The following is a 16,251-nucleotide window of genomic DNA, read 5'->3' on the forward strand; positions in this document are numbered from 1 at the left end:
TAGACGACTTACATTTCAGTCGTCAAAGGTTAATTTTGCATTTGACTGGATTATTTCAGAAGTTTGACTTTTTGGACGACTTACATTTCAGTCGTCTAGTGAAAATTAAAATAATAATATTTTTTTAAAAGTAGACGACTTACAGTTAAGTCGTCATAGGTTAGTTTTGCAATTGAAAAAAAAAACTTCAAGATTTAATTATATACAGACGACTTATAATTCAGTCGTCCACGAGACGACTGAAATGTAAGTCGTCCAGGATTTACGAGGTTTGACCAGAATCTCGGAAAAAAATCCTGGACGACTTACAATTAAGTCGTCTGGTGGACGACTGAATTATAAGTCGTCTGTGTATAATTAAATCTTGAAGTTTTTTTTTTCAATTGCAAAACTAACCTATGACTACTTAATTGTAAGTCGTTTATTTTAAAAAAATATTATTATTTTAATTTTTGCCAGACGACTGAAATGTAAGTCGTCTAGGGAAGTCAAACTTCTGAAATTATCCAGTCAAATACAAAACTAACCTATGACGACTGAAATGTAAGTCGTCTAGGTTCTTTGGAATTTTTTTTGAAACCAAACAATAGTAGACGACTTAACTTTCAGTCGTCGCAGGTTACAGATTTCAAAGTCAATTGCAAAAATAACCTCTGCGTTGACCAGACGACTTCCAGGTAAGTCGTCTACAGCCAGACGACTGAAAGGTAAGTCGTCTACAGCCAGACGACTTCCCAAGTAAGTCGTCTGACGAACAGATCTGGAAAAAAACTCGATGTCATACCTTAAATTAGTGAGATAAGTTCCTTAGCATACATAAGGCTTCTCCAAGCACACAGAATCACAAACGGAAGTCACCCACCCATAATCGTTAGCTTCTATGACTCTATGAACCATAAAAATTTTAGAATCAAAATCTTGAGTTTTTTTAGCTCATTGTGGAGAGAAAGTGAGAGATATGTTGTGTTTAGTTCACAAGAATGGAAAAAGAAGAAGGGTAAATCGATTTTAGGAGCATTAAGAGCTTCAAATTGGTTGTTCATGGTGGTTGTGGTATTGATGACAATGGCAATCTTGTAATTACTTGAAGATGATGAGGGTGAGAGAGTAAAAATGTCATTTTCGAAAAGAAAAAATAAAAAAAAAATTGATGGCATTTTCGTAAATTATATGAACTTGTGGAGTGAATAAGGCAAAACCAATTTTCAAAAAAAAAAGAGGTTAGTTTTGTGTTTGACTTTAAGTTATAGGTCAATTTTGCAAAAATCCCTACTTACTTTAGGTATTTGAAGTGTTTTGTCATCTCTCTTATTTTATATGTTTTCACCGTTCGAATATTTCATTTTCCTATAATTTTATGACTAAAGTTATAATATACCTTCTATCCCCAGATGGCCAGATCTATCACTAGCAGTAAAGAAGAGAGAAGCAAACTATAAGCAGGGATCAATTTTAAACTTAATGCTTAAATTAGTTCTCAAAACAACTTTAAAGCTAAAATTGTAGAGCAATTCATAGGAGTTCACACAGATACGCCGTCCAAGAGTCTTCTAGGCAATTCAGAATTAAAAACAGAGAATGAATGAAAATATACTTCATCATAAAGTGAGCAAAAGTCGTTCAAAATTTGAGAGAGTTAGTTTAGGGTGGTCACTGAATAAGGAACCGCGTCACTTCTGTCAGTTCACAAAATGTCCGTCTCAACATTTTTAACATAATTGAAGCATCTTGATCTTCTTGATGGACTGAGTAAAAGCTTCCATCTCAAAATATAGCTGCGAGAGAAATTCATCGTTAGCCATTTGGCTTCTCACGAACATAGGCTAGGGGGACAAATAAACCAAATCTAAAAATTTGAATAGAATTTGATCCGTGAATCTGAACCGAACTGAATCCGACCTAAATATATAATGAATCTTGTTCTATGATATTTTGGGTTATAAGTTTTATATATCCGTTTAATCAAAATTGAACCCAGATTGATATCCGAAAAAAACACTAAAAGTTTAAATCCCAAAAGAAACTTATAGCAGACTGAAATTCAGTCTCAGATAAGTACATATTGCATGAATAATTAATTTAAAATTTTAATTTAATATATATTTTGGTATTTGGTTGCATTTAACCTTCAGTTATAATAGGTATGCTTTTAAAGTTTAAATAGTAGTATTTTATTTTGAAGTTAAAGAACTTAAACTAAACAATTATTTTTAAACAACTTTTTGAAAGATCAATCTAGATGTTCAAAAAAATAGTCTAAGCACCCCTTAATAATTTCATATAAAACATTTAACAGTCATCTACCGATTTCTTGAGCATTATATATAAACTTTTTTTTGTCAGCAACATTATATATAAACTATGCATTCAGAATTATTAATTTTATTGAATTGGGTAAAATAAAATATATATTAGACGAATATGAAAACTATTCATTTTTTTTAAACATATCTTTAAAAAAATACTAAAATCACTCAAACTTATCTAAATTGTGATTCATCCTGAAATTAATTTGTAGTCGAAGTTTGAATACTAATTCTAGATGTTCTGAGTTTCTAAATCCATTCCATTATCCAAAAAATTATCATGTTTATTTATCTAAAATACTTTAGATAGTGTTTTGATATTATTATTTATCTGTTGTCATTGTTTTGCTTGTTTTTTCAGATTTCCAAAATAAAGAGATTTATATTACATGCACATATGAAAAGTTCATACTCTTAAAATAAGTTCATAATCTTGGATTATTTTTTATATAAAAAATCAATATAAGACATATCAAAAAGTATTCTTCAACCACATGCATGCAGACTCATGTTGGGCAATGACTATCTCTAAATTATTTTTTTTCCATTAACTCTAAGCTTGTGAACTTGTAGAGTTTAAATAATTAAGCACATGTTCTTCTGAAAACTAAGCATTTACATGGTGGTTTCCTTGGACGCTGTAAGATCCTTAAATATCTCAATAATAATATATTCAATCTAATCGGTAGATATTTCGAGAAGACGATATCGATGGATAGTCAATTAACAATGGCCTCTACCTCTCTTTTTCTTTCTTTTTTATATAATGTTTTTGTTTTCTAGAAGTACGTTTTTTAATTGGCAACCACTGACACTGTTGTAATAAGACTATTATAAAAATAAGAGTTTTCCTGAATGATTGGATTTGATGGTTGTTGATTATCCATTCAAATTGTTACACCTCCAAAATCTGAATTAATTAGACGAACCGTGTGAAGTGTGAACAGGTCATGTGTGATCGAATTGTATATGCACAAAGACAATGACTTGAATTCATGTCACACTAACCAAACTATTGCTTTTCTGCGAAAATAATATAAATTAAGTGAAGAAGAGAACACAATATCGATTATCGATTACACACATAATATGTTCCTCGTGGGCAAAAATCTTATCGGCGAATCCGCGACGGTATCATTTATGATAAATTTAAAAAAGGAAGAACACCAAACTTATGATTACCCAAGCCCGGCTTCACGTAGCTTCCTGATATGATCCTGTACTTGTACTTTATTTTATTTTTATTTTGATAATCCTGATCTTATAAGAGAACGAAAGCATAAACAACTCTCTTTCGGTTTTAAATTACGAAATATTTTATTTTATTTGTATTATTTATATAAAAGACAATCATCAAATTGGAGATGTTAGTTGGACTAAGCTTCAAATAGCTCAAGATGGTGAAGAAGGTAATACACATGAATAAGATGGTGAATCGCACCATTTAATAGTGAGATGAGGATAATCATATCAGAATCTGTTGCTGATGTAAAAGCTATTACCCCACAAGGGCACATGAACAAGGGAAGTCCACTAATGGCTCCATGTCAGTAAAGAAAGAAAAGAAGAAAGAGACGCCACTTTATTGTTCCATAATGGATCCTCTTGTCTAACAACATTTCTCCTTGATCATATATTACCACGTTTCCTTGCCAACTTATATTTGCTTCTCTAACTACTTTTTTGTTTTTTTGTTCAGAGAAGCTTAATGTATGTATAAATCGGTATGGTGTTTAAGGTGCTTCATTTTAGTTAGAAATGCCTATGTATATTTGTGACTCCTTTGGACCACCCAATAAAAGGGCTTCATTTAAAATAAATGTGGTTAATAAGAATAAACAGAAAGTATAATCTAACAAAATTGTGAATAAATTGATTTATGATTTATACTATTTTTAATATCCAAACAAACTGTAAATAAATCAAAATGACAGAAAATTACCGGTAGTTAAAAGCATTTTGTGAACAATCTTAACTGTTAGCTTGTTGTAGCAGTTTCTATATCATTTTACATCTACTAGTGAATAAACTTTATCTTTGACCTAACATTAAGCATACATAATACTATCTTGTGCTAACAAGATTGAAGCAGTACAACGTGTGTGGTCTTCCTGTCGCAGAATACCTATATAGACAAAACCTTCGAACTGATTCCACATGCTAGTCATGTAGCCATGCTTCTGAAAGCACAAATTATATGATGTTCCATTGCAGAATGTCTCTTCAGTTTTTGGACGTCTCACTTGACTTAAGCCCACCAGCCACCAGGTGATTAAATATATAGAATAGCTCGTTACAAGAGAAACTTGAATATTTTCTGAAGCTTAAACAAAGCTCTCATTTGTCCAAAAAAAAAAAAAAAAAACAAAGCTCTCCAACCAATTGGATATGGAAAATGAGAAATGACATGGCCTATAACGGTTGTTAGTTGTTACTGACAAAGCTCTCATTAATTCGATTGCATGAACAGATGAAAACAAGGCTAAAAACAAGACAAAGCTTTCAAAGTCACTTCCCGATCATAATACATACGTTCCACAATAGACGTACTAAGAGTTTTTTTTCCGTCATTGGTTCCGAGATACAAAAAAAAAACCATCTCTATTTTACCTGATGGTTCGATCCAAAAAAAAAAGCACATTAGAATGGCCCCTCTCCCTCACTACTTCATGCCAGATTCCAGCATAGTCGCAGGAACTACTGTGTCAATGTCAAGCTTGGCCCTCTTCCTCGGTTGTTCGGCTTCTTCAGTCACTACTGGAGTTTCTTCTTCAGGGTCGGTAGTCTCACAGTTTTCCTCAGACTCTGACTCAGCTTTTTCTTCCATACTTGCGTCTTCAACTTCTTCAGACTCTGCCTTGTCCTCTTCCTTGTTCTTCAGCTTCTCTATCACCTCCATTACTTCTCTGTTAACCTGTTTACACATGATTACGTTTAGAACACAATGGCAATTTCACAAGGCAGGTTATTTCTCAAATTTGTATGGACGTAACGATAAATAGCGTATAATAAAGATTTCTACACAACCACATTACAAAATGAATAATCTGGTGGTCTGACGATCTTGCTACCACTACTAGTCCAATTTTTTTAATCAAGCAAATCGCCATATTGGCAGATACTGTAATAAGAAACATTTAGTTTACGACTGAACCAAATTCTTCATCTAGTTCTAGCAAAGATGAACCAACACTAATGCAACTTGCACTTGTATTCATGTAAGTGTATGAAATAAGTAAGATACGGAAGAAAGAAATTCATTGCATAAGACCAATGCAAGAACAGATGATGTTCACCTGAGGGTTCTGGAGAAAGTCAGAGATGTCAGTGGGGCAACATGGGCAGTTCATGACGTTCTTCTGTGCACGAAGTGTCCGCCCACCTCTGCTTCTTTCTCTCACTAGAGTTTGCCCAGCAAACTTATCTTCTAAGCAAGCCTTGCAGAAGTTATGAGCACAAGGTGTTGTCACAGGAAGAGTCATTACTTGACGGCAGATCTTGCAGCTAAACTCTGCATCAAGAAAATCAGAACAAGGGTTTAGATGTGTACACAAACCACAGAAGAAATTGATAATTGGTGCAAATTCATAAACTTCTTCCCAGAAAATTAATAAAAGCAAAGGCCAGACAGAGACTCAAACCTTTCAGAAGTTTTTCTCTCACGGAATTTGAATGTGCCGCCTTTATGGCTCTCTTCATAGTCTTCCTCTCCTCAGGATCCAAAACATTAACTGCCTTTAAACTAGCAGGTGGAGGCTTCATCCATTTCCAACAAGCCTCACCTTCCTGATCAGTTAATCATCAGTAGGTAATAAAATTTGAAATCTGGTCACAAGCCCATCTGTTAATAATTGGGAATTTGATCTAGGCGTATTGGAACTAAGCTATGAGAAGATAAAAGAGAGACGAAACTTACATCAAAATTCCATGATGGACTTTCCTTTCTCTCAAAGAGCTCTGTTGCCATCTTAAGCTCTGGAATGTTAGGCAAAGGTCTTGGACGATCCCCATGCTCATCACTGCGTGCATTATATCAAAGAGTTAAAGCTCAAATTGAAAATATAAAGAAGGCGCTTTCTAGAAGTAGATCAAACCTGGTCCATGGAGCAGGCTCATTGTCACACCTAACAAATAGGTAACGACAGACCTTGAAAGAACCCTACGGAAACAGAAGAATAGGTCAGGAAAAGAATCCAGCTCTGCATAAAAGACTAGGTGAATCACTCAGACACAGACATACCTGTATTCCAACTTTTCTCCAGCACTTCTCAATCCTGTAAACCCCATCATATCTCACTCCTGCCTCAGGGGCATATGCAGAACGCTTCTCCTTGTGAGACCTACGAAGAAAGGAATTAAATAAGTAGGATCACAAAGCTCAGACTTTATTGGTGAAGGTAAAAAAGGAATTAAAAGGTGCATCCAAGGAACAGCCAGTTAACACAGAAGATAACATCAGAAAGTTTAGCTTAACTCTATAGGACCAACAACCTCTTGTTAACTACAGAAAGCAAATTCAATGCAAGGAAAAGCATTTGACATCACCTTACTGATTCAGTTTTTAGTACAGGAAAATAAAAGAAAAACTAAGAATGTGTAAAGATGTTGAGCGAAATTGACTTTCACTAACCTGACAACTCGAACGGGATAGCCCATTTTGCAACTAACTCTTAAAGCTTCGTTTGACTTTTCAAACTTCTGATCAAAGGATTGATCCTTGTTAGTCCTTTTGTTGCCGCTAAGGTCTCTTCCTCCACTGTGTGACACATTCGCACATATTCAAGACAAAAAAAGAGGACAAGTCTATCAGTAAATTAAAGAATTTGACTGCTGCTATACACGTGAGAGAAGTACACCAGGACTACTCGAATGGACCCAAAAAAAAGAGAGTACTGAAAAACAAACCTTCCTGTGTACAAAAACCATTCTCCATGATCCTCATCGTCCTCGTAACCTCCAGAGAGTGCCACGGATTGAGCTCCATAATTGGACTGTCCAGCAATGCCAGCAACGTGCGGGAAATGAGCTCCCCACTGCCTACATTCCAACCTATCCTCCCAGCTTTCTCCAACTAAGACACCTTGATTTCTGACAGGATCATTTTCAGCAGGAATAGGACCAAAGTGATCAGGCGGTATCGTCACGTAGATCCTGCCACTGGCAGCATTTGCCTTCCCGGTTTTCTTGGCACGCTCGGTTGTAAATGCCTTATCTGGTCGGTCTTGGTTACTTATAAAATGAAAAACTTTCCCAGTACCCGCACCAGCACTCTTGGAAACCCTGGCCAGACGAATGGCAGACACGAGGGAGGAGTTAATCCTAGGATTGCTTGCCATTTTAGGAGGGATTGGGCTACGGCATTTAGCACAGGTTCGCTTCCCTTGACCAATCCACTTCTCAAAACACTTCAAACAGAAGTTGTGCCCGCATGGTGTCTGTAAAAATACACATATAAAGATAATCCATCAGCTCTGCTTCATAGTTTTCAACTTTTTCAAAAAATACTCATCTACAAAACTAAAAGAAAAAAAGATACTAATTAAAAAGTCTCGCCACTCAAAATACTCGAAAAAAATCAAAACTTTATGGTTTATCTTTTACAATAACAAGAAATTTCAACAAATAAAAAGAAACATCCATAAACTGCAACAAACCATCAAAAACAGAATACACATATACAATCATTTGCAGAAACAAAGCTGCCTAACAAACACAATAAATTAGCCACCATAAAACCTACCTACTAAGTAAATCATCAAAAGAAAGGGTAACACAAACAACAACGTAATGGTTAAGATGCCAAATCTGTTATATATAACACTAACTTATTATTAAACACAGTTAGTCAGAAATGGTAAGCCCAATAAAAGCCCATGCCATTGTAACAAACCTACTGCTGGAGTTGAGGTTTCAATCTCGAATTAGTAAATCACCAAAACTAACAAAACCCTAGATACGAAAACGGCTAAGCGAATCCAAGAATACACACTCGATCTAAGGCGAGTTGAGAGAAAGCGAACCGTGACGGGCCTCTCAGGCAGCTGAATACAGAACGAACAGTTCAAGTTTTCACCGAGCGCCTTCAAGAGATCAACATCGAGCCCACCCGCGCTCTTCTTCGCGTCTTCTTCTTCTTCATCATCCTCATCGTCGGCGGATTTGCCGCTGAGCAGCTCCTGCCTCTTCTTAGCCTTATCCGCGTCCGTCAGAGACTCGTCGGCCTCGATCGCGCGAATCGCCGCTACCAGGTCCGATCCGCCGCCGGATTCGACTCCGGAAACGGGGAGGAGAGGGTCGATTTCGCCGGAGCAGTCGGGGCAGTGCCACTGTAGAGTGGAAGCTAGGGTTTCGGGAGGGGAGGAGAGGCACGCCGCGTGCCAGGGAGTGCCGCACGTGCCGCACGTGAGGGTTTCTTCCTGGGGAGGCTTGGCCTTGCATCGTAGGCACGCCCCGTCGTTGTCGCAAGGAAGCTGGGCCATTTCGATGGAGAGAGAGAGAGAGAGAGAGAGAGGGGAAGGTGTTTCCGAGATTCGAGGTTGGAGAGAGAGAAAGAGAGAGGAGTGGAGGTAATTAAAGAGGGAGAGACGAAAATTGCAGGGGCGGGTTTTTAAAATATTTTAAAATTCAAACAGGCGCCAAAACTAAAATATATATTATTTATAAAAAAAAGTTATTATTCCTTTTTTTTTGAATTTTCCGATTTTTTTAAAATTTTATCTCGGAATCCCAGAAAATATTAAAAATAGTTTTAAGATAATTATTTTAATCCAAATTTCCACCTTATAATCTTAAACCTTAAATTTAGATTAGTTTATAAATATTTTTTATATTTTTTAATGAAACATGTTTGATTATATTTTTATGATAAAAGTGTTTATATTCTTATTCTAAGATATTTTTCTACACAGTAGTCACTAATGTTAAAATGAGAAAAATGGTGGATAAGATTAGGTCTAGCTTTTAACTTTTAGTTTTTTTTTGTTTTGGAAAAAGCTTTTAACTTTTAGTTACACACCCATCCTTCTATATATCTACTTCTTTTGTCTTATTAAACATTTAGTAAAATAATCACATTACATGTTTGTTAATATTAAAAAAAACAACTGCAACTGTGTTTTTCTAAATGCAGCTCCATGATGGCTTATGATCTTTATCAGCTTTTGGGTTTTAAATTAGTAAACGGACACTGTGCTATTTCATGGCCTATGATCTTTATCAACTCGTTAGTCTACAAACATTAGAGTTATTGCAAATATCAGATCTCGAATACAAATGAAATTTGGATATTTCAAGTACCTAAAAATGTATAATGTTTGTTAGTATATAAAAGTGGTGCTGTTCTGAATAATTATCGTTTCATAAATGCTTCTATGTATGGTAGTTTAAGAAAGACTCTCTTGACAAGAGAAGTTTCCACTTTCCACAAAAGAAGATTATGTAAACGATTTACCTTACCAAAAGGCAACACAGCGGTTGAAATGAAATTAAATGCTCAGGTACTTCTCTGTGGAAAAAAAAGAGCTCAGATACTCTCCATCTAAAATTCATTTTATTTTTATTTATTTTTAATTTGAAATCTGACTAAAAACTCAATATCTATACTATATTAAAAGGGATATATGAGCTCCATTGAGCATGTCCACGTCAGCATAAAAAATCAACCAATAGAGAATTAGATATCCGCCACGTCAGACACTCCGTACGTGTCATTTGGGCCTCGCATTCTACAGGCCCGATAATTTCAGAATCGAAAAGTACGGGAAGCCCGTGACTCGCTGAAGTTCCCTTTCCGCCAAGAACCAACCCTAATTTATCAAAATCAACAAGAAGTAGACGAAGAAGAAGAAGATATTACAGTTTCCCAGATTAAAGAAGAGCTCTACGAAGCTCTCGAAGGTGAGTTTAGATTCAATCAATTAAAAAAAAAAACTGTACTTTCTCCGGTTTGAATCATAGTGTGGTGCAAAAGGTTAAGAGTTTGATTTCAATGTTTTTGGGGATGATAAAAGGGATCAATAGAGGAGTTTTCGGAGTTAAATCGGATAAAAAAGCAGAGATCGAGCGTCTGGTGAAGCTATTAGAGTGTCGGAATCCGACGCCGGAGCTGACCGGAGAGTTAGACAAGATCGGAGGTTGCTGGAAACTCATTTACAGTACAATCACTGTGTTGGGCTCCAAAAGAACCAAGTTGGGTCTTCGAGACTTCGTCTCTCTCGGAGATCTTCTTCAACAGATCGACATTGCTCTGGTAATAAATCAAAAAGCGGATTCAGATAGCTCTTCCTGGTAATGATGACGTTTTAATTTAATCTTTTTTTATTTTTCTTTAACAAAAGGCAAAACGGTCCATGTGTTGAAATTCGATGTCCGTGGACTGAATCTGCACGACGGCGAGTTTAGAATCATCGCCAACTTCAAGATAATATCCAAATCGGTACGTTAGTACGTTACAATATAATCATGTCGGCGTTTTTATGTTTTTTTTGATGGATTTGTGTTTGTGTGTGTTTGTAGAGTGTTGAGATAACATATGAAAGCTCGACAATCATGCCAGACAAGTTGATGAACATTTTCAAGAAGAACATGAATCTTCTCCTGGGAATCTTCAACCCCGAGGGACTATCATGGATCGTCGTCTATGGCGGACGCAACAAAGTACCTCAGCGACAACAAGGAATCTGCACGGGTATGATACACCTGAGAAGAAGTCGAAGCCGGTGCCATTATCACACGACGGTAGTCATACTGAGCCGTGGTATCTGCACGGGTTCTCAGGGAATGAAGGATCGGCCGATACGATGCATGACGTCTTGAGTAAAGTGCCGCCGTTTCGTAATACCTCGACGAATGTCAGAATCGGGAGCCCTCCTTCTGCTAGGTCATCATTTCTTCATTTACGGTTTAACATATCTTTCTGTTCTTGATTTATGGTTTAACGTGTCTTTGTGTGTTCTTGATTTAGGGTGCTTTTGTCTTCTGATAGTGTTTTGTTCTGTCTTTTATATGATCAATTTTTTTTTGTGGTATGGCTGTTGACCAAGATTCAAGCACAGAGTCACCTTCACGAGAAACGCGGTTGCCACTGATTGATTCGCGCTTCGAAAGGTAAACGATAGAAACCTTACTCCAAGAAATCTAGATTCACTCTTCCCATTCGCTTTCTTAGCCGCTCTTTGATTCTGTGTATATGATTTGCATTGAGCTATGTACAAATCGTATTTGTGATCGATGAACTTAGTTCTTATTGGATGTGTTTGGAAATTGAAATTGAAAGTGAGAGAGAGTTTTGATTTTGTTTGTATTCAGATGGAAAGCACAAGGTCAGAAGACCCAGATATTTATGAACCCAGATATTTATGACGACTTTAGTGAAATCTACAAGGAGTACACAAGTCCTCAAGTTACTGTAACCACCAATGTCCAAGAAAAACCTAAACTTCCTGAAGATAAATGTGATGAAGAAGAAGAGCAGCAGGAGCTCCCTGACCCCAACTCCGTACCAACTGATTTCATCAGCCGAGAGGCTAAGGTTTGGGAGGCTAAGTCCAAAGCCACTGAGAGGAACAGGAAGAAGAGGAAAGAAGAGGAAATGATCTGTAAGATATGTGGAGAGTCTGGTCATTTCACACAGGTAACTATCCTCTGAAGTTACTTACTTCTTTGTAGTCTGTATACTTCGTTACTGATTGTTGTTTCTTATTTAGGGATGTCCATCGACTCTTGGTGCCAACAGAAAGTCTCAGGAGTTCCTTGAGAGGGTACCAGCTAGGGACAAGAACGTTAGAGATTTGTTTACTGAGAAAGTTGTGGAAAGGATTGAGAGCGAGACCGGCTGCAAGATCAAAATGGATGACAAGTTCATTATCGTCAGTGGGAAGGACAGATTAATCTTAAGGAAAGGTTTGGATGCTGTTCACAAGGTTAGAGAGGAAGGCGAGGCTAAAACTTCTTCTGCCTCTCACAGGAGCAGATCCAGGTCGCCTAGAAGAACCTCTCTTGGTCCACCACCTCCACCGCGTGCTGCTCGAAACCCTGAACCACAGAGACAGCAGCACCTGCCATCACATGGTTCATCAAGCTAAACATAAACTTAGCAAACAACCTATTGTCTCTTGCTGCTCTTTCTTTGAGTTGCCGAGAATGGAACTCAATGTTGATGCATACACTGCTTGCATTTCAGGAAAGTTCAAGTCCTACACAAACTAGGGAGCTGCTGAATTCGCTGAAACAAGATGAATTCATTGATATATTCGTCGATGCGGCTGATTGAGTAGTTACTCGAGATGTTGCAACCATTTACCTTGCAGCCAGCAATTGGAATATAGACCAAGCCTTCTCCTGTCTCGTGGAAGAGGATAAAACAACGCCAGTTCAGGAGGATTCATAAGAATTTGAAACCGGGAGCTCTTCTAGGTAAACCACTGAAGGTTGGTTTCTAGAGTATTATATCTCTTTCTCCTTTTCTTTCAGGATCACTAATATGGGTTTGATAGAGAACAGAGATCCGCCTCTTCCATCGATGGGATCATTACCTTCACAATCACAGTTTGATGATTCATATGTTTCAAGTGGCCCCACGGAGACACAAAAGTCACTTGAAGAGGGTGGTGAAGGAGACTTTACAGTGGCTATTCCTGGCATGGTGTCATCTCAAGTGGATGTATGTAACCCTTCTCTTCCTCTGGTCTTAGCTTTACATAAGGTGTTTGCTTTTCTATTTTCACTTCTGAATATTTTGTTGACTTCACTTTATAGGATAAGGCTGTATAGGAAGGTTCAAGCGCGGAAACAGTCCTTGATCCTTTTGCTAACCGAGACAGGAGGACAACTGTGGAGACACAAACTGCGCCAAGTACTATTATGATATCTATCAGATTGGCAGATGGGATTGGGACAGCGCTGGAGCTATTTTTTAGATCAAACCAAACCATAAGAGACATCTGCAATGCCATTGACCAGCGATATCCAGATAACGACGGGCTACGTTTTGCAATCGGGGGATGGAGTAGACTACATGGATTGGAATGTAACTGTATACAGAGTTTCTACTTATGGTACAGTTCTCTTCCAGACCAAACCTTAGCCTTTGTTTTGGTGCAGTGTCCACTGACTGATGAAACAGAGAAAGAGAGAGATGGAAAGAGGATTCATATAGACATTGAAAAAGATTCTTGCTTTGTATAGGATTAAAAAATAGAACAGAGAAGCTTTGATTCTGTATAGTATGAAACAAAATGAAAACATATAGATGTTGAAAATGATTCTTGCTTTGTATAGGATTAAAAAATAGAACAGAGAAGCTTTGATTCTGTATAGTATGTCAAGATAAGAGGGCCAAATTACATTTCCCATCTTTAGTGCCAAAATGTGAGTTACTCATTATATTTCAGAATTATGAATATTTTATAATAATACAAATTCTATGCTGACGGGGAAAAATTATGTTCAAAACTTAGAGCTAACAAAACCAGGAAGTTTTTGTAAATATTCTGACAAAATTTGTAAACGATATATGTACAAAGGATTTTAAGAATTTTAATTAAAAATGAAAAACACAATAGAAAAGGATATCCAAATTTAATGAGCAACTGCTTAAAATACCATACTTTAGATACTGTTTTTAATATTATTTCAAACACAAATATTATAGAATTTGAATTTACAGTATAGTAATTATTTAGTATTTAGAGGAGAGGTTGAGTTTATGCACTAATGTTTTATAAATGATTCTTAAACATTTATAAATGATTTAAGAAAATTAGTCTTATTTCCATCACAGATTTAAGGTATTTATGCAAATTGTTATTTTTTAAAATAAATTTAGAAAATATATCAAATATTATGGTAAAATTAGAATTCCTTTAATTTAATAACATAAATATGTAATTTGGGCGTTAATTTTTGAATTATTTCAATAAAAAGTTCATAACTATTTAACTGGATGCAAAATCACAACCCAGATCTTAATTATTATTTTTAACAAAATAATCTTTGATTTATATGTAAATAGACTATTTCGAATGTAACATGTATTTTTTCCCTTAATGGGAGTCAATAGGAGAATTCACGTATCTAATATCTATATCTATAATATCTTCTATCTTTGTTCTTGGAAATCGATGATGAAAAACATGAATCTCATGAAAGCGAATAATATTTTAAAAGATAATATTTAGCAGAGAACGACAAAAGGAAAATAATATTTAGTGGAGATAATTAGTCTTTGTAGCTGCAAACTTAATTATTTGCTTTAAAATATAAGCTGTAAATTTGTAAAAAAATATGTTGTAGCTGTACAATCTATTGATGTATATTTATATCAATAACTTTCAAAGCACTAAATATAAGTTCTTAAAAAATGATTTTCATAGCCAATCTATTTTCAGTTTAACTTTGGAATTGTACCTTTAAATTATTTTTTTAAAGCATGATTGGTAAATTAGATTAGTTGTGAAAAAGTGTGGAAAGCATTCAGAGTACTTACCAATCACCTTCGAAAACTATTATATTTTTTCAACATTTATGAAATTTCAAAAAAATACTCAATAAGAAGTTATCTTTTTACCTGTTATCAAGGTATTTACAAAAGAAAATATTTACTGTATCTAACTTTTTTGAATTTGGAAGAAAATTTCAGCAACCCCATTTTATTTTTCATGCATACTTCTAGAAAGTTTAGTTTTCTTGGTAAGAACTTAAACTTTTAGCCACTAATTATACAATACGAATCAGAAAGATATAATGAACAAAGGAGTTACGAAATCAAAATTTAAAATGATTGAGATTTTAACCTGTTTTTCTACTGTGATAATATAATATATATTTTATAATTATTTTTGTTTGCATTCTAATAATTAAATTTTTATTTTAGTAATTTAGATTTATTATAGTTTCCAGTATATACTATATCTTTAAATATACTAACATACTATTTTAAAATTAACGAAAATAAACCCGGGCGTAGCCCGGGAAAAGCTCTAGTATCATTAATGAATATAGTTATTTACAGACTATGCCATTAAAACTAATTTTCTTCCTTATCTCTACAGATCTAGATCTATCTTTCATTCTTCATCTTATTTCTTTCTCTTTTCTCTTTTTTTTCTCTCTTCTCTTTTATTCATTCTTTCATTCAAATCTCTTCTTTTTCGAATCTGTTTTTCTCTCTGTTTCTCTTGTTTTATTTTCGATTTTCATATGTACTGATTGCTCCGTTTTTATCTTAGTTTTCTCTATATATTTTTTGCTCTTCTTTGAATCTAGATCTATCTTTCATTCTTCATCTACTGATTTTTCTGTTTTTTCCTTTGTTCTTCTTTGAATCTCAACTGTTTTTTCATTTTCTTCTCCACATTTTCCTTCTTCTTCTCTACCTACTACTTCGCTTATTCTCCGCATCAACTTCAGTCTGATTTTTGGTATTATCGGTTTTTAAGATCCAAAAACGCATATATCAAAGTTGAACACGGAAGTGAAACTACAAACCCAGAAAAACAATTTTACCAGGTTATACTATTGTGTAACTTGGTAAAACTGTATAACTAGGTTATAATCTTACTAAGTTGTACCTTTTGACAAATGTTCAACTTGGTAAAACTACAACCTAGTTATACAGTTTTACCAAATTATACTACTTTGTAACTTGGTAAAACTGTATAACTAGGTGATAGTTTACCAAGTTGTACCTTTGAAGGTACAACTTGGTAAACTATCACCTAGTTATACCAGTCTTGAGGTATAACTTGGTGAAACTAGGACATAGGTACACCCAAAATATAATTTGACAATGTTATAACTTGGTTTAACTTGGTTCAACTTTCCCTAAAATTTAAAATTCAAATTTTAAATTTGATACCTAAAATTCGACAATTGTATAACTTGTTTCAACTTGGTTCGTAGTTTCACTAAAATTCAAAATTCAAATTGTAAATTTGATACCTAAAAT

At 35.2% G+C, this 16,251-nt stretch overlaps 2 protein-coding genes across 6 annotated transcripts; one reads left to right on the forward strand and one right to left on the reverse strand.

The window, feature by feature from the left end:
• Positions 1-4,734: 4,734 nt before the first annotated feature.
• LOC103831022 (E3 ubiquitin-protein ligase ORTHRUS 2) lies at positions 4,735-8,867 on the reverse strand. 2 transcript variants are annotated; one of them, XM_009106865.3, is made up of 9 exons: positions 8,327-8,862; positions 7,212-7,741; positions 6,937-7,062; positions 6,547-6,646; positions 6,401-6,465; positions 6,223-6,325; positions 5,948-6,092; positions 5,603-5,817; positions 4,735-5,220 (listed from the first exon to the last, which is right to left on the reverse strand). In XM_009106865.3, the coding sequence occupies exons 1-9, from the start codon at positions 8,783-8,785 to the stop codon at positions 4,969-4,971; spliced, it is 1,995 nt and encodes a 664-aa protein (XP_009105113.1). In that variant the 5' UTR covers positions 8,786-8,862; the 3' UTR covers positions 4,735-4,968. The 2 variants fall into 2 exon arrangements, with proteins under 2 accessions (XP_009105113.1, XP_033132136.1); XM_033276245.1 differs by lacking the exons at positions 4,735-5,220; positions 5,603-5,817 and having other exon boundaries at positions 5,948-6,131; positions 8,327-8,867.
• Positions 8,868-9,111: 244 nt separating this feature from the next.
• On the forward strand, positions 9,112-13,685 carry LOC108869165. 4 transcript variants are annotated; one of them, XM_033276249.1, is made up of 9 exons: positions 9,112-10,202; positions 10,316-10,554; positions 10,643-10,740; positions 10,821-10,940; positions 11,657-11,937; positions 12,011-12,374; positions 12,487-12,719; positions 12,807-12,966; positions 13,062-13,655. In XM_033276249.1, the coding sequence occupies exons 4-7, from the start codon at positions 10,931-10,933 to the stop codon at positions 12,510-12,512; spliced, it is 681 nt and encodes a 226-aa protein (XP_033132140.1). In that variant the 5' UTR covers positions 9,112-10,202; positions 10,316-10,554; positions 10,643-10,740; positions 10,821-10,930; the 3' UTR covers positions 12,513-12,719; positions 12,807-12,966; positions 13,062-13,655. The 4 variants fall into 4 exon arrangements, with proteins under 4 accessions (XP_033132140.1, XP_033132139.1, XP_033132138.1 ...); XM_033276248.1 differs by lacking the exons at positions 9,112-10,202; positions 10,316-10,554; positions 10,643-10,740; positions 10,821-10,940 and adding an exon at positions 10,950-11,411 and having other exon boundaries at positions 11,613-11,937; positions 12,487-12,733; positions 13,062-13,685; XM_033276247.1 differs by lacking the exons at positions 9,112-10,202; positions 10,316-10,554; positions 10,643-10,740; positions 10,821-10,940 and adding an exon at positions 10,950-11,411 and having other exon boundaries at positions 11,613-11,937; positions 12,800-12,966; positions 13,062-13,685.
• Positions 13,686-16,251: the final 2,566 nt, after the last annotated feature.

Source organism: Brassica rapa, chromosome A07, assembly GCF_000309985.2.
Source record: "Brassica rapa cultivar Chiifu-401-42 chromosome A07, CAAS_Brap_v3.01, whole genome shotgun sequence".
Classification (NCBI taxonomy): Eukaryota; Viridiplantae; Streptophyta; class Magnoliopsida; order Brassicales; family Brassicaceae; genus Brassica; species Brassica rapa.

Coding starts and splice junctions, on each gene's coding strand:
- LOC108869165 (XM_033276248.1), top strand. CDS start 11,332: ATGGCTGTTGACCAAGATTCAAGCACAGAGTCACCTTCACGAGAAACG. Junction 11,938..12,010: donor AGTCTGGTCATTTCACACAG/GTAACTATCCTC, acceptor TTTCTTATTTAG/GGATGTCCATCGACTCTTGG. Junction 12,375..12,486: donor GCAGCACCTGCCATCACATG/GTTCATCAAGCT, acceptor CTTGCATTTCAG/GAAAGTTCAAGTCCTACACA.
- LOC103831022 (XM_009106865.3), bottom strand. CDS start 8,785: ATGGCCCAGCTTCCTTGCGACAACGACGGGGCGTGCCTACGATGCAAG. Junction 7,063..7,211: donor TGGTTTTTGTACACAGGAAG/GTTTGTTTTTCA, acceptor TGTGTCACACAG/TGGAGGAAGAGACCTTAGCG. Junction 6,466..6,546: donor GGAGAAAAGTTGGAATACAG/GTATGTCTGTGT, acceptor CTGTTTCCGTAG/GGTTCTTTCAAGGTCTGTCG.